This window comes from Tauraco erythrolophus, chromosome 9, assembly GCF_009769465.1.
Source record: "Tauraco erythrolophus isolate bTauEry1 chromosome 9, bTauEry1.pri, whole genome shotgun sequence".
Classification (NCBI taxonomy): Eukaryota; Metazoa; Chordata; class Aves; order Musophagiformes; family Musophagidae; genus Tauraco; species Tauraco erythrolophus.
The window spans coordinates 14,266,573-14,291,994 of NC_141473.1; the positions used below are offsets into that span (position 1 = coordinate 14,266,573).

The 25,422-nt window shown below is 42.8% G+C and overlaps 1 protein-coding gene across 3 annotated transcripts in view; it reads left to right on the forward strand.

Annotated features, from left to right (window-relative positions):
• SH3PXD2A (SH3 and PX domains 2A) overlaps nt 1-25,422 on the forward strand; it is a 261,074-nt gene that overhangs the window by 209,425 nt on the left and 26,227 nt on the right. For all 3 annotated transcript variants that reach the window (XM_086616386.1, XM_086616387.1, XM_086616389.1), the window contains one exon: nt 22,311-22,424. In XM_086616386.1, the coding sequence (XP_086472512.1) occupies nt 22,311-22,424 (114 nt within the window). The remainder of the gene's footprint in view (nt 1-22,310; nt 22,425-25,422) is intronic.

Here is a 25,422-nt window from a genome sequence, read left to right on the forward strand (position 1 = left end):
TAAGGCAGAGGCTGAGTGCATGGGCATGTACTTTCCCTCGGCAAGTGTGTCTTGGGGGAAATGCAGTCACAGGACTAGAAATAGTACCTGGGCCAAACTCATCCCCACCTTAGCGAAGGATGGGGTCTGCCAGGTGAGATACTCTGATTTCTGTAAAATAACAGTGCCAGGTCCTTGGTACATCAGGGCACCTCTGCTTCAGCTGAAGCGTGCCTAAACTAGTAGTTCTTCATATCTGCAAATCAAATAATCCATCCTCTGTTTTTTCTTTGCCTCTTGTTTAAGCAGACTCTGAGCGGACCATCTTCCTGTCTCCAGGTAAATTTAGTAGAAACTTAAGAGAGTGCAGGAGGGGAGGCCTGGAACAAGGATAACTGAGTGCAGGTAGAGATTAGTGACTTCCTTCCTGGGTATTTTTTATTCTGCTGTGTTCTTTTCCACTGATCTCCTATATCTTCTGCAGAGAATCCCATGCGATTAATGCTTTTTGATCTTTTGTGACAGCTAAATCCTCTGCTAATTTCCCATGTCAGGAGCATATTCTGATCTAAGGAGATGTAACACAGTGCATTCCTCATTTTAAGGAAATCAAAATCCCATGTTTTGGTGAGATCGAAGTTTTGTCTTAACCTCGACAATGTGATGCTGAGGTGTTTTTCTGTAGCTGTCTCAGAGCTGTGCCTTCATCAGGTCTTGGTGGATGGACTAGAACTGCACTTATAAGGTAGAGCTCTGGAGTCAGACCATCCATTGGTACTTAATGTTTTTCTTGCAAGTGGGTTGGCAGGAAAGAGCCTCAATTGCCGTAGTTGATCCTGACCTAGATTGGTAAAAGCAGCCATCACTTAAGAAAGCAAATTTGCAGTTGTTTCACCCCTGTTTAACTGGAGCCATGACAGAGGTCAGAACTGCTTATCTTTGACTTCTGAAGCTGAACAGTAACACTTTCTGGGAGAAAGTGGGCTTGTAAAAGCTAGTTCCTGGAGATAATGAAGTTCCACTAAATGCTTACCAATGGCCAACTCGCACTTCAGGCAGACCACTTCCATTGGTGGTAAAACAAATAGCCATAGAAAGAACAGTAAAGCTAATGATGTGAAGTAACTTGGGTGCTTTTATTTCAGTGGTACATACTCCTCTGGAATGTATCTGCAGCCTCAGCAATATCCAATTTGCATGTTTTTGGAGAGTAGGGAGAGAGAATCTGTTATAAGCCATCCGCTGCGTTCTTCCTTCTTGAGATTTTAATGTGGGATAAAAAAAGAAAGGTACAGGAGTGATTCATCTTACAGGCTGTACTGTTAATCCCATGAAGTTTATGTGAACAGTATGTGGCCAGCATCCTTGAAAATGCTCCAGGTGCATTAGTTATGAGAGGTGCCTTTAGCCTGAAAGGCTAAAAAAGGCTAAAAAATTGGCTTCTTTCCTGCCATCTGCTACTCGAATGTATCCCTCTGTCATGCACCTCTTTCTCTAACACTTAATTTTTGCCTCCTGTGCTCTCTGGTGTCTGTGCTAACTTCTAGTATGGAGGAGGAAAATGGGTGGCATAACTGGTCATGCTTTCCCATCCATTTTTCTCTGCTTTTTTGCTGCTTACATGCAAGACTGAGGCACTGATTGACTGGACTTGTACAGTGAAGGGGTGTGAATAACAACTTTGCTCAAGTCAGTGAATAGTTTCTGATCATCCTAGTTCTTATAACTGAGTGCCCAACTGGGCTTGATAATTTTTTTTTACTGGATAAGTACAGCTTCAAGCCATGCAGTTCAAAGCCAGTGGGCACACAGTTGGACCTAGCTCCGTTCGCTGACAGCTCGTGAAATTCATCATGCAGCGGTAGCCAGGAAGCTCCTGAGTGCGTAGGAGGCTGACCACTGTTACGCAGCTATCCTGTTTTGTTTCTCTGCTATCCGGGGCTGGAGAACTTGGAAGTGGATGCTGGCAGAAGTGAGATCTTCTCACAAGACTCTTACTCTGTGCTTGGAGAACTGAAGTCACGTTGTGAAGTCTAAATCTGTAGCAGAATTTGATGTTGATTTAAGGGGTCCAAGAACCATGGTAGAAGTACATTTTAAAATAGAAATAACAGAAATGTAAAGCATTGACTAGTTGAGAACTGTTGAAATACTAGTGGAGTCTTTTGAGCAAGTGCTTTCAATTTGTATTTGGATGTTTGTCTGTCCTCTTCTGTTTCAAAGCCAGTAGTATCTTGTAGGTGGAATTTTGCCCAAAAATGTTCAGAAATTACCATTTGAAGGCTGGTAGAAGGGAGTCGAGAGGCAGAGGACTTTATGGTGTGACCAAGTAGGGGCTGAAGAACTGACAGCAGTGCAAACTTGCCATTTCTGCTCAAGACTGGTTTCTGAATAGGTGGCAGAGACTCTGGAAAATCCAAGAGCAGTTTCTTATGGAAATGAGGAGGAGGCCTGGGGAGCTGAGTGCCCAGCCTCCCTTCATAAAACTGAAGTTTTCAAGCTCTCAATTGGTCACTAAATGGCCTTTTCCCAACACCACATCTTTTTGCAGCAGAAGGTCCTTGGTGGGCAGCAGTGATATGAATATGATCAGTGTTTGCTCCACTTTATTGTGCATTGCATTTTGCAGTACATTTTGCTGATGATTCTCACTCTAATTTTTATTAGTTTTTCTATAGCGTTCACAGGAATAAACTGTAAATGTCATATGGCTTCTGAACTACGCTTAAACAGCTACACATGGGTTCAAGATGAGAAATTAGATTTCCAATCCAGACTTTCCCAAAATAGGAGGATGTGAGTCGTGTTCTGTCTAGCGTTTTTGTTTTGGATAGGAGGCTTTTGGTTAATGTCAGTCTTGGAGGAGGGGAAAGCTGTCAGATGCCACAGGATCCCAAATGCTCTTTGTGCAGTGGCTACAGCCAAAGTCATTGGAGTGTCGGGTTTCTGCTGAATTAGTGAGTGACTTTTTAATCATGTGACAGCAACATCAGGGTTTCCTGGCAAAAAAATGGAGAGTAAGCAAAAACTAGCGCGTCCTAATAGGAAACATTATTTGTTTCTGCATATTCCTAAGGTGCATGCAGATACCAAAAAGTTAACTTGGGACTGTCTTTCTGCTTCCAGCCTCCCAATCCCTACTGAAAACCTGACTTTCCCTTGGAGTTTTAGGGATACAACCATTCTCTTTTCCATCAACTCCTTCTCCCTTCTGCTTTTTGCAGGATTTCTACTAATTTAGTCCATAGTAATCCACACTGAACGTCATGGATTTGATGCCTTCCTGTGGAATATGACAACAGACTTACCTGTGTCCTTAGTCCCCCAGGCTGACTGAGCAGCCTGATGGCTGTTTGGGTAGGAGCAGTTCACGTACAGTTCAAGTCTCCCTGTAGTGAAGGGAAGCAGCCCCTTCTCCCTGAATCTGAGTGATGTGAAGTGTGTCTCCTCAGGGACGGGAGCTTACGGTGAAGTGGCTTCTTTTACTGTGGCATTTGTCCAAACAATCGTGGAAAATCCAGGCATTTCTACTGATGGCTTTGGCATGCCGAGAGTGAAATTCTTGGAGCTTAGGATCTTCCTCTTTCTCCTTCTCCTCTTCAAAGCCTGCAAGACTTAAAAAAAACACACTGAACTGTGAGTGGGGTAGGCATTATTGCTGGCTTCTTTCCTGTAACTAGGATATGCAGTCTTCTGAAAACAAAATAGAGCTATCCCCCTCCCCTCCCCATCCCATATGATACCTCTCTACTCCTGAAAAACCTGAATGTTTGACATAAGGGCTTCTGGCTGAAATTTCCCTTATAAAACAAGCTGGACTCAAGCTATTCTTCCACAATACCCTTTCCAAAGGTCCCTAGAAAAGGGTGAGTAGCTGTGTGCTGGCAGGCCTTCTCACAGCAACATCTCTGAATCTGGGGAGCGAATGGGCAGTGCCTCAGCTGGATGGTCTGCTTGCAGCAAGTATTGCTCAAGCGGCAAGCTCCTGTCTTCAGCCTTACAGGGGCCGTGGTTATGCTGTTGGACTACACAGCCAGAGAAAAATCAAGATCCTAATGGAAAACTTCTTGGAAGACTGAAACTACTCCTGCACATATGTCCTCCTTTGGAGAAGGTATTACGTGCTGAAGTTATGAAATATTGTTGGAGGGGAAAGTGCTCTCTGCTCTCCAAAGATCCAAGAGCATCTAAGTGAACGTACATGGGTCAGCAGCGAATCGCAGGGTTTGAAGAGCCAAATACCATATTCTCCAACTACGCAGAGAACACAAGCATGACTTTGCCAAAGACAGTAAGTTGATACCTACTGGCCAGGAGTTGATATCGCTGCCCAGCCTCATCTAGTTTCATATTAATGTGAAAAACAAAGATTTGCTCAGGCTCAGTGTGACTGGCCTCACAGAATGAAGTGGCACATGAAGATGTTTAATGGAGTGTATGGCTTTCTGTAGTCCAGGTTTCTGTGCACTTCCAATTAATTTATTATTGTAGATGTTATGTACCCATTTGGAATCACCCTCTGTTCATATTTAAAATTTGATTGTATGTTAAATCACTAAGAACGTCAGGGTTCTTGAGAAGGGTTTTTGTACTGACTAGCCTAGCTTTGATGTACTTGCCAAACATCTGTGTGCTTTCTATATATTTTCCCCTTGCCTTCAGAAAAAGGATGGTTACGTTTATTTGTGGATGAAATTCTTTGCTAAGAATGGCTGTAAATCTGAAGAGCTGAAAATTGTCAAGTGAACTTATAGACAATAGTAACAGAGAATAAGGAATTAAGCCTGGTATGCAGTCTGGAAAAATTAAAATTCTTCAGAATCTTTTTTTTTGCCACTGGCATGAGGATAATCTACAAATTGGAAATCCAGCAAAGCTTCTGATTTGGAAACTTGAAACCACTGCAAAGTGTGGAGAGTCTAGCACAAGGAGGACTGGAAGGTACTGGAGTTCTTGTTGGCCCAGGCTGTGCTGCATGGGCAAGAGCTCATTGCTGATAGAGATGTCTGTTCTCTTCCTAAATCTTCTGGTTCCTCATCAAATAACTTCTGATTTACATGGGCAGTGATGTTACTAGTACTCACTAATGTTAAACTGGACATTCGTGTTGTACAGTTGAAAGTTTTACTGCTAAATCCAGGAAAAAGCCATGGTGTATAAGTCCAAAAGAAAGCCTGATGTGCTTGGTTTGGTTCTCGCCCTTAAACTCTGATTCAATGTAAATTTTCATACTTTGTTTTTGGGCCAGTTATAAGGTGACTGTAAGAGTGCTGATATTTAATGAAATAGATAATAAGGAAACTCCATATTCCATCTTTTCATTTTCTCATTAGATGATACCATCACTGTAATGACAGTTTCTAACATTTCTGTTCCCTTTTTTAAAAAAACTTTTTAAAAGAAATCTAAAACCATAAAAAAGATCTTTGAGAAACAGGGTTATTTGCAGCCCTGTGTCTCTGGAAGATACAGACTCTCTAGAGAGGTATTGTGTCTAGAGTGGCAACAGCTTGATTCCAGATGCACAATATGATTGAAGTATTGAACTTTTGAGGTAGGATCTTGACTTTGGACGTACGATTTTATCTGTAGATCCAAGTAGACTCCTTAAGACACCTGACACTGATGACCAAGGACTGCCTTTGCTTGCAGCTGTTTTTCTGTAAATCCAGCCTCTTATTGAGCATTTCATTGTGATTCAGAGTAAAGATGCTTTTGGCATGTTTTCCACGTTGGGATTTAGATAATCTGAGTGAGAATATCAGCCCTTCAGGGGTGTTTCACAAGTCTCGTTCCCAGGGATCTCCATCTGCCAGCCTGGGGAGCTGCTGGAAGTGCTGTATCAGTGTTCTAGAGATGAGCGTCACTGGTGCCTGTAGCAGTGCTCAACAAGCATCGGCCCAGCCAAGGAATGTGCCCTTAATATAGCCGGGGTGCCCCAGATGTATTTCACGTATCGGTACAAGGAAGAGCTGTCTAATCTGCCGCAAGTCTCTCCAGCCACGCATGTGTTTGGCTTGGACGCTGTCATCCGCACTCTCGGAGCCGGGGTGTGTGTTGGCAGCAGGGAATCATTGTCGCAGAGTAATTCCAAGCACACAAGAGTCAAACTAAAGTTCATTTTGTTCTTTTCCTTCAAACTTCCAACTTGCTTGAGCAGGCAGGGGGTGCATCAGCTGCTTCTCTTTCTGGTGTTTTTTTTAATCAATACCTCATCTCTGTCTCAATAAGTCTTTTGCTATATCTGAATAAAATGTCATGCTCCTGAGACTTCTGGCTCTAGTTAGACAGGCATCTTGCTTGCAAAGTAGGGCTTTCTGTGGATCTCGTTTTAAATGGTACAGCTGCAGGTACAGAAATAATGATCTGGAGTCACACTTTGCTTACTCTTCTGCATATTTATTTCTGGTTTAAAAATAAAGAAATAAAAATCACTGAAGTAGTCTGCCCTAACAATGCTGCTCAGCAGCTACAGACCAAAAATACTCTTAAGACCCAGTGCAGCACTTAACTGTGCAGCTATGAGACTTATACCCTAAGGTATGCTAGCAGTGCTTGAAGGCAGGGCTGTTGGTATCCCGTATTCTTGACTTCTATTGGTGCTTGCTGACTTTGCAACTGGATAGGATTACCAATATTTCATCAAAGGAATGATAGCTTTAAGCAGCAGATGAGAAATCCCCTGAACTCTAATCAGAAACCCAGTCCGTGACCTTAGCCCAATGTTTGGGATAGGGAGGTAAGCTACACTTTAAATTTCTTTATATATTTGGGCTGGAAGTGGGTTTTGTAACTTCTTCCTTAGTCATAAAGGCTTCATCTCCCTTTTTTTCCTGCTTGCTATGCAATTCTGTGTCCTTTGCACACCATCGTTTAGTTTGGAGAGGAAGCAAATGCAGTGTTCTTGCTTCACTGTATTGAAGCCTTTGTAGCTGATTTCTAGGACCTCATCTGGAGAAGCAGCTCTGGTCTGCTGGCTCTGGCTCAGGATTTGAAAACTGAGCTGCAAATAAATAAGCATAGTTTCATCCAAAGGCCTGAGACATAGTTGGAAGGAAAAAAGCAAGTGAGGCTGGAAGTGAGAGCGCAAAGCTGTGATGAGTTAAAGGCCTGATGGCACCACGGTACAGGCATGGCCCTCAGTGAAGGAACAAGTGGCTCCTTGCAGATGGGGTTTTTATCTCTTAAAGGTATTGCTCATCCCTTGGCTCTGCTCCTCAACTAAGCAAAGTGCTTAAGCCTATGCTTGACTAGAACATGAGATTTGGGGGCATTTCACTGTCTTCCTGCTAAATACCTTTACTGAATAGCAGACTACAGCCTACTCAGATAATCCAGGTCACAAAAAAGTTTCCTACTTTTACAAATAAATAAACTGCAGTGGGAACCTTCTTCTAATTGTAAAAGTAGTGGTGGAATCAAATATGAGTAACTCCATTCCTTTGCTGGGCTGAGGAAGCAGTGCTGGCACATGCCAGATCCACCACTGGACAAAAGACAGGCCAGAAATGGAGAGACAGCCTCTCCTCTGCTTGAAGATAGATTCAGCCTCCTCCAGCTCCCGTGTTGTAGGGGGCTGCCCTGCTGAGGGAGTGCCAAAAATAGTAAGAAAGCAAAGGGAACTGGTTAATGGTTTTGCTCATCCTGTTTTCTATGGAAGAGAGATGCCAGGAAGAAAAGTGGGGGAGTAGGGTGTGTACATGTAGTTTCTACATCTCCTGGGGGAAGGAGCAGGGGAAGAGACAGCTCCTGGAATTAAGTCATAGCCATGCTCATGTCTGCAAAAGTGTCAATTGTCGTACTGAGCTCTAAGGTTACTGTAAAGAGTATTATCTTCTGCTTAGAGATCAGGACTTAAGAAACAAATGTGAACAAAATTGACTAATTGCTGTTTGCAGTGGGAGGGGGCTCTTGAGATCCCCTCCCTCTGTAGCACCTCATTGATTGCATCCAGGCAGAAGCAGATCACATCCTCTCATAGGCTTAGATATTCTTAGGCTTTAGGAGAATATGAAAATACAGATTTGCATTTTGTTCAAACTAGAAAAACATGTTGTGAAGTCAAACCATACTCTGAAATTTCAATAGTTGTGATGCTCAAGGCTTTGGCTTGGTCACTCTGACTTCACTTGCTAATGTGATAGCCTAAGAGATGTATCTGAGATTTTGTCTGGATCGTCCTTGGGTTTTTCTGGGACTATGAAAGGTGTTGCCAAGGTGACAGGGAAAACTGGAAAAACAAAATTACAATCTAACTAGGCAGACGTTGCAAAGTTGAATCTTTCCACCATCCTGTTACTGAAATCTTCAACAAGCATCTTGAGAAACAGGTTAGATGTCTGTATGATAATACCTCAGACTTCTGTGGCCAGTACCTGTGTTTGTGGAATAGCCTCTATACTGTGACTTCAGCTATGGAAAAAAGACATGTTTCTTGGAGTAGGTAATCTGGTAAACATTATTAGGCACAGTTTGGTGAGCCAGGTGTTGTGGCACTAATGGCTTGTGAGATGCAAGAGGGTAGACCACATGTTGAATCTCCTTTGAATCTTTGCTTTCCTTCAGCTTCAAGTGTGGACTGGCAAGTAGAGGAATAGCTTAGAGCTGAGGCAGTAGATGCTGGCACATGATCAACAATCTAACCTTTTGTAGGACTAAGAATTAAGCCCTTAATTTTAGCATCACGTAAAGCTGGCTTCCAAATTTTATTAAACCAATTCTGGTTATTGTTTGGTATCTGGATGAACTTGTTCATTAGCAGGGCGGATCAGTTAGGCTTTTTTTAAGAAAGAAAATTAACAAATTAACACTGTAATTAATACTAACTAATACTTAACATGAACTACTGCAAGTATAGTGTGTGGCCATTCCCAAAATAAGCATACCAAAAAGTCTGGTTTGTGCTCTCAGCCTCCACTATGTGTGTTGGTACCAGGCAACCCCTGCTGACTTACATTAGCAACAGGTGACAAGTAGGTCAGTCAAAGTAAGCGTGATCGCCATGAAAATGGCTTGTAAGCACAAAATAGCTGCACTACATCTTATCGTGGGATTGAGGAACATCAGGACGCAGTTTTGAATCTTCAAGAGGTGTCAGTTACTAGCCTGAAGCTTGTCCAAGAAATCAGGGTGCTGGCATGCCTTGGAGAGGTGGCTGCCCTCATGCCTGGTGTTGAGGGTCTCTGCATAAGTCAGAAGGGGATTTGGAAGTGATACTTGTCCTTCCCAAAAATGTGTGGGCTCAATTTCTGCAGGCTGCACTGCATGATGTTTTGTTCAGCTGGAGTCTGAGAATTTGGGGAGGAGATGGTGTTGAAGAGCCTATGCAAACAAGAGATTGGGGTGGGGGTAGATTTCTGAAATTCTATGGGAAATTGCTTTCTCTAGTACGCATTTAGCAGCTATGAGGCTATGTACTTTCTACCCAGGTTGGGTTCTTTTCACTCCATAATCCTTGCCCTCAGCCCTTGGGAGGGAAGCATGCCAAGGAAACTTGAATTTGTTAGTCATCCTAAAACGTGCTAGTAGTCCAGTTGGTGTTGCTGGAGATGCACTGTTGAATATACTTCATATTAGCATTGCAGTGAACTCCAACTTACCCTTCCAAATGTGCGCCCATAGTCACTAAATGGGATGTTTTGGAATAAATTTTCAGGCCATGTAAGCTTTTGTTAAACCATAGCATTCTAATATCGTAATTAGTATGGCAGCTAACAGACCTATCCAAAGACTTATTTACTATCCAGCCTGTTTCACATCGCAAGAGCCATGCTTCTGTGATCTGCGTTTGTTTTTTATGGCAGTGCCTAAGGCCCAGCTGAGATCAGGGTCCTGTTGTGCTAGACATTTATGCCTTGTCTCCAGAGAATGGAAGTCTACATAAGGGACAGACAAAAGAAACACTGTTCAAATATGGGTGGTGGGGGAGGGGAAGGGAAGTAACTAAGACTTGGAAATTAGGGAGGGGAAAAACTCCTCCCATTAAAAGAATTAGTCTGGTTCTCAGTTTTCTTAGCTCCCCAAAGCTGGGCTAGCTCCTCAGCAGCAGGACCATCCTATTTCTCAGCTTGCAGTGAACACGCAGCCTTTGTGCTTCACCACTGACCTTTCCCAAAATAAGAAGGGGAAATCAGTGCATTTTGAGGTTAGGGGGGGAAGAAAAAAAAAAAAGGCCATCAATCTACCAAGAGTGAGATCCTGAAAAGTACAAGGTTGTGAAATGTCTGAGCTCCAGGTTTTCTATGATGTTAGCATCGGAGTACTTGGGGAATAGCAGTTGCCTGTGCAAAGAGAGAGAGGTGTGTGGAAAATATAGCACTTGCAATAGGGTCTGGCCAGGGGAGGTTACAGACAGTCCAGCATGTCCTCTTTTGGTAGCCTTGTACTGGAGAGAGGGAAGGGTTTAATCTTGCATGCACTCATAGGGTAAGCTTAAGTGACTCCCTGTTGCAAAGATAAACACTATGCCTCTATATCATCTGTCTAACAGGTTTAGGTAATCCCTTACTGTTCTGCTTATTTATTTTAAATGGTGCTGTATTGCATAATGCATGTGTGTTTGTAATGGAAGGTCTAAAAATCTCAGCTTTTCACCCAAGGACAGCATTACTGCTGCCCTTGTTTCATGGTTGATTTATTCCTAATGGAAAGGAATAAGCCTCACAATGACGTATTTGTCTTGTCTCAGCTCTGTGAAATGTGTGGAGATTGACAGCTCTTATGAATCTCACATCATTAATTTGCCATGATAACCTTTATTTAGGATCAGATCATCAGCCTTACTGACTATCGCCAGCAAATCTGTGCTTAGTGCCTGCCCTGGCTTTCTTTGGTTAAGCTTGAAGACACAGAAGGGAGAGTCAGAAAATGAAAATGTTTAAATATTGAGACTTTGACTTACTGCACACTTAACTGTGCCTTCCTGGAGGCAGGCCAGCAACTGAGGCAGCCGGCAACCCAGCCTTTCCCTGTGAAGAAGGTGTTAGGAGTGGTGCTGTTGATGTTCCCGTGGTGCAAGACTTACTCCGTGAGCTGTATCTAGTCTCTCGAGGCAGAGCAGTTCTCTGCTCTGAGTCGAGGGTACCTGTCTAGTCTGTAAGGAGCACCGAAGGCTAAACGCCAGTCTTTAAAGTCAGCGTCCCAGGTGAGACAACCAAGTAAGCTGCAGGGAAATCATGCTTGCTACCATGTAGCAAAAACTCTGCAAAGATGCTTGAGCTAAGTGTGTAGCCTACTTATCCAGAAGCTAAGCTGGAATGAGTAGAAGCAAATGTGTAGTTCCCTGGCTGCATGCAGAGTATTTTCTGCAACATAAAAGGAGTGGTTTTTTTTTCTGAGGGGGGAAGATAGGCATCTGACCAGAGGATTTTGCCTCGGTAGCTTTCCTATATTAATCTTCTCTTCTTATGTTGCTGAGGCATCTTTTTGTTAGAGTTGATGAAATTGGATACCCCAGTAATTCCTGCTTGCTTTTTTTCAAGTCTACATGGATGAGCTCAGTTTTTCCCTTCCTAAAGGTGAATGTCCCCTTCTGTTTCCACCTGCACAGGCTGTTCTCATTGACTGGGTCTTCATGACAGATAAAGATAAAAGGCAAATCTTTTTCCCTTTTTCTTCTTTAAGTTTTCCATAATCTGCTCAAAATGAGGCCAGTTGAGCTTCCTGCTGAACAAAGTACAGTAACAAGTCTAAGTTTCTAAATTTTAGAGAAGCCTGGAAAAACCCTTCAGAAAGTACTGAATTGGGTTTGTAATCTCTTCTGGGGAGTGTCAGAGATACTACTTGCCCACATATGTCCTTGTTCAATACAGTGTAGTTCATTAATTGGCAGCCTGCTAACGCACCGGCTGCTCTTGTAGCCTGCTATTCATCACTCTGGTACTCATTTCCGAAGCTGTCATTTCCTGCAGCCTTGTGCGGGCAGCTCTTTGAGGCTCAGCTCCCAGGGTCAGTGCAGAAACATGGCTTGAATGGAGCTCAGGAGAAAAGCAATGAAGCAGTGTGAGAGGGGAGAGCAGAGCGTTCGGTTTGGCTTACATCAGTATTTGTAATAACGTACCATCTGGGCTACAATCTTGCCAGATCTAGCTAATAAATAGAGCTGGTCAGAAGTTGTATTTGGACAGCAGAGCTTCAAGGAACAGCCAGGACATGGAAATGGCAATTTGTGAGATGGTTATCTGAGCGCTGCAGAGCAGTGTTGCTTTGCACACTGTGTTGGGCACCGACAAACCGAGATGTCTCCGTTCCTTTAGCAGGAGTATTGTGGTTCAGAAGGATCCCATAAAAGCTGTTTGTAAAAGGCAGTGTTTAATGTGATGACTCAGCTGTGCTTCAGACATCACTGGTTGCTTTAGTCTCTGATTTCTGCTGGATATAGAATAGCCTTTGTTTCTTGCTTCAAGCTGTTGTCCAGTGTTGCTCTGTTCTGTCCTGAGATAACCGAAGTCTGCCTCAGAGGTGACAGATATATTTTTGACTGACACACGGGATTTCTGTATGATTTTGACTCTAGCACCTTGCATTCTGTTTGGTACTCTGCTAGGATCATTCCTAGTCCAGAGAGTCTCTTTTTCCTCGTTCTGTGGAGTTTTAAGGATTTCCTAGTAAGCAACTCCCACCACCTTCTCTACAGACTTCAGAATAAGAAATTAAAACAAAAGCAACTTTTGTCAATCTGTGCAGGAAGTAAATATTGGCTATTTTCTGCTGCCTGTGAAGGCTGTTTCCTATCAGCTGGGGCTGAGGGTCTGTAACTTTTTTAAACCACTAGGAAGTAATTTGTAATCTTTGGACAAGATTACTATGAGGCCCATTTGAAAGCTTATTCATGTTTTCCTAAAAAAAGCTTGGACACAAAATGTGTTTGCTTTAGGATTAAGTCCTGTGAATGTAAAGGAAATTACTTGTGAGCTTGACTGTTGCACGCTGTTGGCTGACCACAGAAAACGTACAACCCCGCAACTGGTAATGACTAATAGAGAGTCTCTGTTGGCTCCTGGGGCTGAGCTCCCCATGCCCCATGGGGCAGAAGGCCATCTGTTTGCATGCCTTTTCTGTAATCAGTTGTTCGTGGCTCTGGAAAATCTGCTGCAGGAGCTGGCTGCACTGGCATAGCCTTTCTGAAGGCAGTGGGTTACTTGTCTGCTGCCACGGACTGGGTTTGCCCACCTGATTCTGTATGTTCTGTGCTGTGTGCTGGAGTCTCCTTCCCTCCATGCCCCAGCAAACCACTTGTGGTTGGAAGCTGTTGTAAGTTATTAATTTATGTAAACATGGTGCCTATAGTATCATTTTGGCAGGTTCATTAAAACTTTGGATCTATAGATTTCAACCTCTAAACAATAGGCTGGTAGAGAGGAGGTGAGGGGGACAGGCTTTAAAGAGAGTGAGGGATGGATTTATTGCTTAACCTTTCTGCTTGAGCTACCTTTTCCTAACAGTAGAAACACTAAAGGAGATACAGGACAGAAATCCTTTTGGAAATAGAAGATGAAAACTCTGGGCTGTCATAGAGCATGGAGGAAGGAAAGTGTCCCATAAACTTACATGATCAGAGAAACTGTACTGAAAGACATTAGCAGCAGTCAATATCCTCACTGGTCGACTTCTGAGATGTACTGAAGTAAAGGAAATTTGGGAGGAGGGGAAGAAAGAAAGGAAGAAGGTACTGTCCAGTACTACTTGATGCCTATTACAGGCTTAATGCATAGCTTTTTACACTGGCTGAGTCTGTGTGCCCTCTAGCAATCTTACCTTGCCTTGTGGTTACTAGAATCACAGAGACTTCATCTTTGAAGGGTGCATGTAAATCTATCACTTTCCAAGAGAAAAAAGATTGCAAGAAAGGTGAAAATTGATACGCAGTGTGACCAGAACTAGAGGTCAGACTGGAAATCCTGTTTCCAAGCAGATCAGATGAAAAAAGGAAAATCTGTGATCAGTAAACAGGTAATTTCTGTAAAAACTGAGTTCATACTGTGAGTTGCACTGGTATACTGGTCAACACAGTCTTGCCATCCAAGTCAGTAACCTCTTGAAAGCCACTGGGCTATGGTGGACCTTGGTTTAGTCCGGTTACTGTGCAGTACTCAGCATTTACAGGCTAGCAGCTGCAGTCAGGCTGCTTGTACAATATAGTATGCCCACCTAGAGGTAGCTTTGTTCCTCCTTGTGATTGATGAGATATTTCCTCTGAGTAAAGCACTCCTCTTTTAGTTTCTTTTGTTCCTATACTGAACAAAGACTGTGAGCCACAAACTTGTTGGGCTATCTGGCATGCAGCTCACATCCCATGGACAGTTTCATCATTAGGTGTTCTTGAAATCAAGTAAAGCAGGAAGGGAAAGATTATTTTAAATTTATTTTTAGAAGGCATTAGGATGTTTGAGCCTTGGCAAACCTTTCTTGCAACTTCTTGGGTGCTGACTGGCCTATAGAACCAGCTGACTTCATTGCGTGGATGCCCTAATTTCAGTGGTCTGGGGATGCCAGCCAACACCTTGGACATGTTGGCTCTGTGTGTTTTGGAGTTGGCCATGGACAAGTGCTGCTCTCCTCTGCTTCTGTCTTTGGAAGCCCAGGGTATTTCATGGTTTAGGGGAAGCTGGTGACCTGGAGTGTGATGGGACTTGATCTGGGTTTTCCAGGCAGTGTCCAAGACTTTTTTTTATAGCTATTCATGTAATAGGTAGTGCATTTACTCCTTTTCTTTAAGGACACAGCTTGTGTAATTTGTACTGGATTATGTGATGGCTTTGTGGCTGTACATGCCAATTCTTGAAAACGTGTTTGGCAGATTCCTTTATTCCAGCTGTGTCAATATACAAATTCAAGGTCCTTTTTTAAAACAGGGAGGGGAAGTCCCTGGGTAACAATTGGGCCATAGCAAATAGCTGCACATACTATAGCACTTGGAGTTTGTAACTATCAGTGTGTATTATCAGAACCCAAAGATAAACTGTGTGCTTAACTCCCCCACCCCACCCCCAAACACATACACAAGAAGTCACAACTGTAATAAGAGATAAATATATACATATTTTTCCAAATGTGCACCTCTGGAAGACTTGTCACCTACTAGCTTACAAGATTTGAACACATACAGTAATGTGGTATTTCCTAGTTGTCTAATACTGTGAATATCCATCGTCTCTACTAGTGATGTAACCCATAAAGTATTAGAGCTGAGTTGTATATTATCCAGTATTCTTGTTTTCCCATGAACTTTTCCCATGTTCTGAACACTTCTACTTCTTCCAGAAGTATGAGGAAACACAGTTGCAATCCCAGTAGAAGACTAGGGTAATACATATTTGAATGCAGAGGTCAGGGTGTGAATTTCCACATATATACGTGTGTGTTTAGGCATATAATGTGATATGAAACCAATCCAAGCAAGCTAGATGTTTAAGCCAGAATCTGAGACACGCTTTGGGACTCTGTATCGAGCACTTATGTACACACCTAGTCAGCTGCTTTTGCTCCAGGAAAAACCTGTGTGGCAGCAATAACTAGGATATTTATTCACATGTAGTGGGCCCTTTGTGCCAGCCAGCTCTGCAACCATAGGAACTGGACTACAGCAGCGAAGGTAAGATACGTTAACAGCACAGCTGAGAAGTCTCCATCTACCAGTGCCACAATATTAGTAGTAAAGGTGGAGGAAGAAGACAGACTAGAAGCATTAGGATAGCACATCCATAATCATATAGACCTGAAACAACTAGTTACCTTAATAGCCAGTCGATGAAGGAAAGAACTCTGTTCCCTCCCTCATAAGTTAGAGCACCCAAACTCTGGAATTCACTTCTATTTTCCTTGAACTCAGTAACACCTCAAGCAGTGCAAGGAATGCAATTCCCTGTGCTGCTGCTGAGTCCTAAGCATTCGCAGTTACTGTCAAATATTCGTGCAGAACAGCAAACCGTGGTCTCAGCTCTTGGTCTTTTGTTCCAACTTTTAGCTCTGTAAGGCAAAGTGCTGTTCTGTTAATAGCCAAAAAATGATATAAACAGAGTCCGGCCTTCCAGAAGTCCCCACCTCCTGCTCCCCATCCCTCCCCCCCCCTCCCCCCCCCCCCCACTTCAGGAAGCCCTTTTCTCAAGTGTTGTTTCCATCACCGAATTAAGCAAAAACTGCTGCAGCTTATACTCTGAGGACACAATTCAGCTTTCAGACCCTCTGTAAGGAGGGAAAGAAAAATGTTTCCGGGGCACTGCATGTGTACTTTGGGTTGTCAGGGTTCCTAAGTGATGTTCTTAAGGTCAGGTTCCTCTTGTGTTTTTATAGCGACACCTGTAAATTTTAGTTGAACTTTGGAGCAAGCCACAGGAGTGTGCAGCCTCTCTTCCTTCTTCCTTTGTATTCTCTCTTCACTGAATAATAAAACTGTTACTAGTTTAAATATTGAGAGTAGCTTGCTGGGCAGAATGTAACTTTTCTGTTTGTAACTCTTCATTTAGCTTTTAATGCTATGGTAGAAAACCTGTTTCGTAACCCATGTAGAAGTTCCAATTTCCTATGCTGGGCTACAATGAAAAGAGTGACAGGTGTGATCCTTTTTCCTCTTCTCTCACATGAAGAAGCTAGTAACTCCTCCCCATCACAGTGCTGTGAGTCTCTTGGGGTATTTCATCAGCAAATTTAAAAGCCTCTTGGAGTTAAGCAGTAACTTGGGGTGGTGAGTTTTATTCCTGAATTTCTAAGCAGAACCCGGTACCTAGAGCACAACCATAGTAGTTGCAAGCAAGGTGACAACCTTCACTCTTGACTGTGAGAGCAGTCAGGCACAGACGTTTGAGGTTGCAACACTTTGCAAGATGAGGATCCCACGAGAAGTGGGGTTGCCCATGCAAACATGCTCCTAGTGCATAGCTGCAGGATGTGAACTGGCTGGAAGGATCATGATACGTGGTTGATCTGGAATCCTAATGTGTGGCCCAATCTGCTTTGAGTATGGCACATAAAGAGCTGTGGATCTTAATGGTGTTCAAGTAGGATGTCTGCCACAAGCACATCTTTCTTCCTTGAGCATGTTTTTATTTGAGCCCCACTTCCATCTTTAAAACGAGAAAAAACATTGCTTCATGGTTGAGTGCAGTGAAGTCTGCAGTGCACCAGGCTGGGAGACTTTGTGTTTAAAGATGAAAGCTGCCTTTAATTTTTCACCAACTTTAATAATTCATCCTGAGATGACAGCCTTAGTCTGCTGCGCAGTGACTCACACACAGACTTCTCTACCCCAAACTATAGTCAACTCCGTGCTAGGAAGACCTCTTGCATAAATCTCCATCTCTGAAAGAAAGATGCCTCTTCTGTGAATTGTAAGGACAAAATGCTCAGAAATCAGACACTGGCCTTCATACTAATTCAATGCTTTCAACCCAGCGCCTTTCCCAAGTGTGTGGGACTGAAGGAGCCTTTTACAGAGAGCAGAGCCAGCATATACAGCAATAGTGTCTAATAGCATACAGACGCTGTAGTGATTTTTTTTTTAGGAAGTGGGTGTGAGAATATGCTTACTGCAGAAGATCCCTCTTGGAAAATAGTGCTTTTGGTGCCTTTATATTTCTGCTTCTCCATGTTCTTTGGAGGTCTGTCTGAAGCAAGTACAACTGACATCCCCATGTGTATCAAATCTACATCAAATGTACATGTACTGTGTGGGAAGAGCTCTAGAGATGTGGAAAAAGCAAGCACCTTCATCTGCGCAGCAATACTCCTACCTTGGATGTTTTTTAAATAAGCAGATCACATCTCTGAAGGAAAGTAATCAGCGGTTGGCACGAAAAGTTCTGTGTGCCAGGCCTGGAAATGACCTGATTGCAGCTAGTACTGCTTTGTAGGGCAACTTAAGTTGTTGGATCAAAAAATCCCTCAAGAGAGAGTTCCAAGAGAGAAAGACTTAAAAAGGAGCACCTGTCTGAAGCCCGAAGAGCGCATGTCAAATGTACCAGACTGCTACTTGAGTGGGACTTTTCCAAGACTCTTGAGAGGTGGAGTGTTATTTAAGTATTTGTTTAGAAGAATGTATAGTCCACTCATGCAGGAAAGATTCCCATTCCCTTTTCCAGTGTTGCTATCCTTCTTGTTTAGTTAAGCTATAAATTGACTATAAAAGTCTACAGAGAAATTATTGGCTGAGGGGAGAATTAGAAACCATGATCCTGCAATTTTTATTTTTTTTTAAGTGATTTATAGTGTCTTATGATTAGGCAGACTCCAACAGAAATAGCTGATTTTCCTGTTAGTGTGGAGAAAGAGACAATATTGAGGCATGCATGAGTGAGGATGCATGTAAACATAAGCAAAACTGGCATAAGAGACAGTCCTTTAGCTATCTTCTAGTAGTTTCCCATGGTATGGGTTGTGGATAATGCTTGCTTAATTCTTTTGTGTTCTTTAAAGCCTTTTGGGAAAAGGACTGGGAATACAATTAAAAGCAAGAACATGTATTTTAGAATCAAAGTATTTTTGTCATTTATTCACTCTCCAGTGTAACCAGTCTATTTTGCAATCATCATCTTGCCGTGTGTATGTACATGTGGCAAGTGGAACCTTTTGTTTCTAGGTAACTGTTGTAGCTCCATGCTGAAAATGCCTGAGAGTTATCAGAGCTTAGATGGACTGTCTGAGTGTAGAGACATCTTGGCTATCGCAGCTAGGGATGCTGTCAGATGCTAACCAGAGGGTCAACATGTTTGGGGAAAAAAATTGCACCCCTACCTTAAAAGTTCATATTCTTGGATGAGTGTTAAGGCAGGATTTAGAGTAATGTAGCAAAGCTAGAGCTGAGCTTGGTCTGGGTGCAGTGGCTACAACTCCCTATGTGCCTTCTGTGAGGTTCAGATTCCCTTGGAATCCTCGTCAGGGATGAAGACTGATGAGTCTCAGTCTAGACATCCATGCCACATCAGCTGTGGAGTTGTGTTTTGATGCCTGAGAGGTAGGGGCGTCTGTAAGGGTTAACTCAAGCTGTAAAGCACTGCCTAATTTTTACAGATGGTGTGAGTGCAAGAACGAACTTCAGACTGGCTTGGCAGTGCACGGAGATAACTTTACATAATTCCCTGCAGATGTTGCTGCAGAATGGTTTTAATAACGAATTGTGAAGTCAAGCTCAACTCCAGCATAGAGGGAGAACTCAAAATAAATGCAATGTTTTGTTCTGTGTTTCAAAAGCAAGTTTTCTAACAGCGTCTGTGTGATGCTCTGGATCGGGAAGGATGGCAGGGGAGGAGACATGAGATAGTTTGTGCCATTATCGCCCTGACTTTCTGCAGACAAAAGGCCAATCTGGCTAATTTGTCTGCAAACCATGAACTCTCATGAACCTGGGAGTGGGGGGGAAAGGGTGGTGGAACCAAATGGCAGCTGCCCTAATGCTTCTAATGAGAGTGTAGTGCAGAGCAGGTACTTCATGATCAGCTGGGCCAAGTTCTGCAGTTCATGGCTGTCATGCACAGACTGTGTTGTAGAACTTGTCTGCATTTCAGCCCTTTTCTGCGAGGAGTTTGTCAGTTCTTGCATTATTCTCTAATGTCCTTTCTGTAGGGTGATGGCTTAGATGTGCCATCATAATTAAGATTTTTGTCTCAAGGAGTGAGGTGCCTCTGCAACGTCTGCTTGGCCACTCTGAGGCCTTGCACGTCTTGCTTGTGAGCATCCGTTTTTGACTTCTCTGCTGCTGGGAGGTGCTGCTGGAAGTTTCTCAGGCTTCTCAGTTGTTCAGGCTGTTTAAGTAAAACATACTTTTTTTTCTGTATACATACTATTCAAGTGAGCTGCATTAAAGCTTTTTTTTTTTGTCCTTTTGGAAGCAACCTTGAAACAGGAGAAGAGAATTTCAGAGCAGGGACTGGTTTTCTCTGAACCTGAACAGATGCTGATTTCTCAGTAGTTGCGCAGTTTTCTTGTTTATACTTTACCTTTGCAAATAGTTTATAATGAAAATATTTAGAAAGAAATGATGACTCTCATGAGCTCTGTGGCAACTAGGAGCTTTAATCTTAGTGATGGCTTGAAGAATCAAAGCAGCTTAAAACCTTGCTTAGACCATTGTACACTCTGTCTGCATGTTGCAATGGATTTGGCTGAGTTACTTGACTGTAACCTACCTGAAATGTGACTCAACTTCCAACTGGTATGTGAGAGCTTGGTTGTGAGATCAGTAGAGTCATGAGGTCTCCCTGCCGAGGCCTTTCAGGCACTGGGAATGGCAGTAGGGAGATACCATGATATGGGGAAGACGTGTATGCATGCCCAGGTGTGGGGGTAAATGGTTGCTTTTTAGCAGAGCGCTCTGTTTTAAATGGATGGAAGCTCAGCTACCCTATGGTCCCAAATCCAAGACCTTAAACTTGGCTCTGAGGCCATGATACAGCTCAGTGAGCCAAACCAGAGGAGCTTTATTGCGAAATGGGCTAGCACTGGGTCAGCGTCAAGGCTATGGATCCAGCCCTCCAAAAATGGTTTTACCATGGTTTGAATTTGGCCCAAGCACACATTTTGAGTGTAGGCAAGTCATTTTTGTGCAATTGTGTTTAATTTCTTTCTGAGGAAGAGTTTACATAAACTATTCCAGTGTAATTGATATCAGCTGAAAGCCAGCTTCTGACATTTTGTGCCTAATTATAAGTGTATGTTAAACTGTGTGCGCTACCCATGTTGATACGTTACTAGTAAAATAAGGAACAACCATGAAGATGTGCTTTTGAAACGGTCTGGCAGTTCCTGCGTGTTTGCTGCTGTGGGCTTCGTGGCAGGAGAATCCACCTCCTGCTGAGGAGGAATAACTAAATTTAAACTTTCCAACCATGAGTCTTGTGAAGCAAAGTTTCCAAACCTCTGCTGGGCCAGAAAATGGAAAGCCATGTCTGAGTTTTGAGAGTAAATAAATAGAGCTCCCTAGCAGCTGCGCGGTGGCGGGCGAGGGGTTTGTTGCTGGGGGCGCGTGGTCAGCCTGCTGCGGGCCCCAGGGATGAAAAGGGGGATTTGTAACTACTGTCCTATGGTAACATCTTCTGTGACAGGATTTGGAACCAACTTGGGTGACTTTTAGCATGAACGCTTTAGCTTTGTTTCAGTTGATTTCTTTTTATTTTTTTCTTCTTTAAAGCAAGTTGCATGCCTTTGCGTCGCAGGCAGGCTTGGGAGTCTCCTGCAAAAGTTACAGGGTTTATGACAGCCATTAAAGTCTGTAAACTGTTTTGAGGTGCATGTACAGAAATAGCTGTTTTCTAAACTCCCTTTGGGGAGTCTGAGAGATTGGTGTTGAACGATAGTTTGCATTGTCCTGACAAAGCAACTTGCGTTTTAGGAGGAGACTGGGAGAGTGTAGAAAAACAACAAAAATGGTTTGCCTGCTTGGCTTTTCATTGTCCTGTATCTTAACCCTGACCTTACTTGAATTGAACAGAATCTAATTTGTGCTCATATCTGAGAGCAGCAAGCTCTTGGGTGGGTAAGTCTACATCAAAGCCAGTAGAGGATTCAATAAATCAATGTAGCCAAGCAAGAAAAGAGGCAAGGACAGTTAAGGCTGGGATGCCTTTAACCTAAAGATGGCTCACCTATAATTTTAGTCATCCATCCATGGATGCAACGTAAAAGTTATATCTGTATATTTGGTGAATACTTAACGTTTTTGTAGATAGTGGTCGAAACTTGGATGTTGAGGTGGGAGAGCAAATAACTGGAGCTTATGGCCTGAGTTCACATTTCAGTTAGCTTTTCTCTCTCTGTATGCAGTACTTTCCAGCTTCCCAGGGCTGGAATTGAATTCAAGTCATGTTTGTTAAACACCAGCTGTGGTGACAAGTGTTCTAAGAACACTTATTATTTTGGATCTTATTCTGAAATCTGTGCCCTTCTGCTGAAGTCTTTCCTATTTCCATCTTTTGATTTCTATGGTATCTCATACTAGGATTTGGGCAATGTTTGTGACATTTCCCATACATTCATATACATATAAACACATACAAAGTGTTTTGATACTGTACATGTACATGTTGCAAGACTTGCTTTGAGAAACTGAATTGGAGACTCAAATCAGAGTTGTCATGGATAGACTTCAGGTTTCTTAAAATAAACTGATGTTGACTCCATTGCAACCTTTTTTTAACATCAGGCTTGCCTGCACACTCATTTACTGCTGTGAGAATGTGATAGAAATGGTATAATAGGACTAAACACCCTTTCCTTCTAGGAGGCTGCAGAGTAACCCAAATCTGCACCAAAGCTGCTGACTCTCTGCTACCTTCTCAGTACCATCTTGCTGTTCTTGTTCCCCTTCAAGTTGACTGAACAATTTCTTTTGCTTCTTTTTGTAGGTTGGTGGTTTGTGAGCACAGCAGAGGAGCAGGGCTGGGTCCCTGCTACATACCTGGAATCGCAAAATGGAACCAGAGATGACTCTGACATTAACACATCCAAACTTGGGGAAGGTATGGTAAACTTCTTGTTATCAAGGGAAAACTGGTATTCACTTGCTTTATGCTTTTCACCCCATAGGAAAACTTTGAAAACTCTTGCTGCCACTTGTGACCGTTAATCCGGCGCAGTAACCTCTTCTCCCATCTTGTATCAGTACATAAATTATTGCAGAAGAAATTGGAGTGAAGTACCATGCCTGTAATCCCCTTGTGACCAGCTTGGACTGTCAGTGTGACAAAAGGTTCAAAAGCTGAAATGATGCTAATTTTAATACCCTTAAAAAACATACAGACAACTTATGTGCAAGTCCAAGCAGTATGTTCTGGTAGAGGTCTTGGACTCTCATGTCCATGGAAGGCGAGAAGTTGCATGGCTTGTTTGCAGAAGTTATACAAATGAGAGCTTTTAATTGAAAGAAGATGCCTTTTAGAGCCACAGGTCATTAAAAGGAGTGATATTTAACTTTAATGCTTCCTTCTCATTACAATTTTTTTTAATTAATCCTTGAAACTAGTTTCACTGCTGTTAACTGTGGTTTGTGATTGTGTGGAAAGGTAATTTTATTTGATGTGGTCTCATTCTATTAAAGCTGAGATGCCATTTGTCGTGTATATATACTTAGCTGCACTATTTTTTTGGCTAAAGATGCTTAATTCAGGTTCCAGAAATGGAGTAGTACAATCTCACATGTTCCTGTGTTCCATTATGAAAGACTAACCACATCTTAATAGACTCCTCATGTAGCAACTGTGTACAAAGGACACTTTTATTATCATTTGCTCCGTTCTAATGAATGTCTTGCTAAATTTCTAGGTGTTCTTGATGTGACACTTATGTAAAATGTATGTGGAAACTCAGCTGACCTTTTCTTAGCACAGGCAGGAGGCTTAGAGATGCGTTGGGGTGACCATCTGCCCATTAAGATAGCACACAGGCAAAGCATAACTTTGTGCTGGGCCCCAAGGGTGACATCTGTGGCTTATTGAAATCTTTGGCTCTGTAACTCATTTTTCCCTGCTCAAAGCTACCCATATCCTGGGTCACTTAGGATTTAGAGACAGACTGGCTGTAGACTGGTAGGCCAGGAACCACTTTGGTATGATGCAACGTCTTGGTGGATGCAAAAGCAGTTAGTAAAGTTTCCCTGTTAGTAAAGAAAAAAGACTTGTTGCACTTTTCTGAAAGAGCTGAAGAATGCCTTGTCTGTTGGTCTGTAGCTTCCTCCCTTTTCCTGACTCTTAAATATGGTGCATGCTTGACAGCCTTATTGCTTAAACTGCTTTCATTTCAAGCTCTCCTCCTCCTTTCATGTTGCCCTCTGGAGTGTGCTCTGCACAGGGCTGTTGCCACACAACAGTCTTCCCTGGGTAATGGAAAATCTATCAAATGTTCGTTATCTTTTTCCTGTTGATCATCTTTAATCCATTTTACTGTTCTCCTCAGCTATGGTCCCTGCCTTACTCCAAATCCAGATACAGTGAAACCTGAGACTGTTCTTCCCTTTCTGTTCAGTTCCATCTCAGTGACAAATCTAATTGCATTACCTCCACAGCGGCTTTGATGTGCCCCAGCTTTCACTTGCTTTTCAGTGACTTTGTTTTATGGTACTAACCACATAAGCTGAGACTTCTTTTGTTCTTTGTTTTCCTTCTCTCCAGTTCCTTACTTGGGCTACACTTCTCCTAATAGTTATTCCATAAGACAGGGAAGAACAACTCGGATGTGCTTTCTTAAAGAAAAGTGTATAATAGTGAACATACTTACGCAGAAAACTTGCCAAATCTCTATCAGTATACAGGAGGAAGAGGCTCCAATATAACTGAGGAGGAAGGCACTTTAAGGGGCTTAAGTGCCCTAGCCCCTGGATTTAGAGTTCATACAAGTTTCAGAGTGACTCCTGGTGATGCTGGCTTCCTGCAGCTGTGCAATCTATGCTCTGCCTACTTTGAAAGGATAGAAACACTAATGTAGAGAGCTTTCTGTATCAGCCTCTTGGCCCTCTCCATTTCAGAGGGCCTGGAACAAGTCCACGAGCCAGGCAGACCCAGAGGTCTACTCGGCTGTGGCAGGCCCTTGTATATGATATGTAAAAGTTTACATATAAGAAATGTAAAAGTTGCTGAATGCAACTTAGTAGTAATGCTGCCTCTACATAGCAGTAATATTTCCATGTGTCTCTTTCAATAGTCTGTTCACTGAGAAAGACAAAAGTGTTTCCTCCCTGCATCTGAGCCTGCACAACATCTTTCGTCAGGATGAGGGCAGGCATTTGACTTCTACCTGGGCCTGTGTTTAGACCAACACCATCTCACAAGGCTTGGAAAACATTCAGAAAGTAATCTAAAGAAACATTCATGGCCACAGAAGCTGTTACAGTAAACATCTTAAAATGGTCTCTGGAAAGGTTTAGACGCTTCTTGATAAATAACCTTTCTGGTGACTAACTGTGGCATGACCAACCAAGTGTAAGTCTGAGATCAAATGGCAAAATTCAGTATTGTTGAGGAGAAAAAAAACTGACTCATGTAAAAGCATCATTGTGATATAAAAGAGCTGTCACTGGGGATAGTCGTATGTTGAGGAGGACACGGTGTGGTGGATCTGTGTGACATGCTGTGCTCGAAGGCTGCTCATGAATGGCTGAATCCACCGAACTCCTGGTGAAGGCAAGGAGCTGTGGGTGACTGCTCTATGTTGACACCTAAAGCAAACTTCTCCCCCCTCCACACTTCTCCTTCCTATAAGCCTTTAAGTTCAACATCTTTCATCTCCTCCCTTCTTGTACAGAAACCTCCTAATGCTGGCAGCCTTACTGTGAATTTATCTTTAGCTTCTCTCTCTGCCATAATCTGTATGTCTAATGATGTGTCCTGTGTTGCCTCTTGTGTAGCATGTGTGTAATTGGCAGTCTAACATCCTGTTAGTTTGGAGACTGCCATCAGGTTAAACCAATTGGTAAGAAAAACACTACCAGTAATGACTGAAGGTAGCTCATCTTCTGTGCCATCA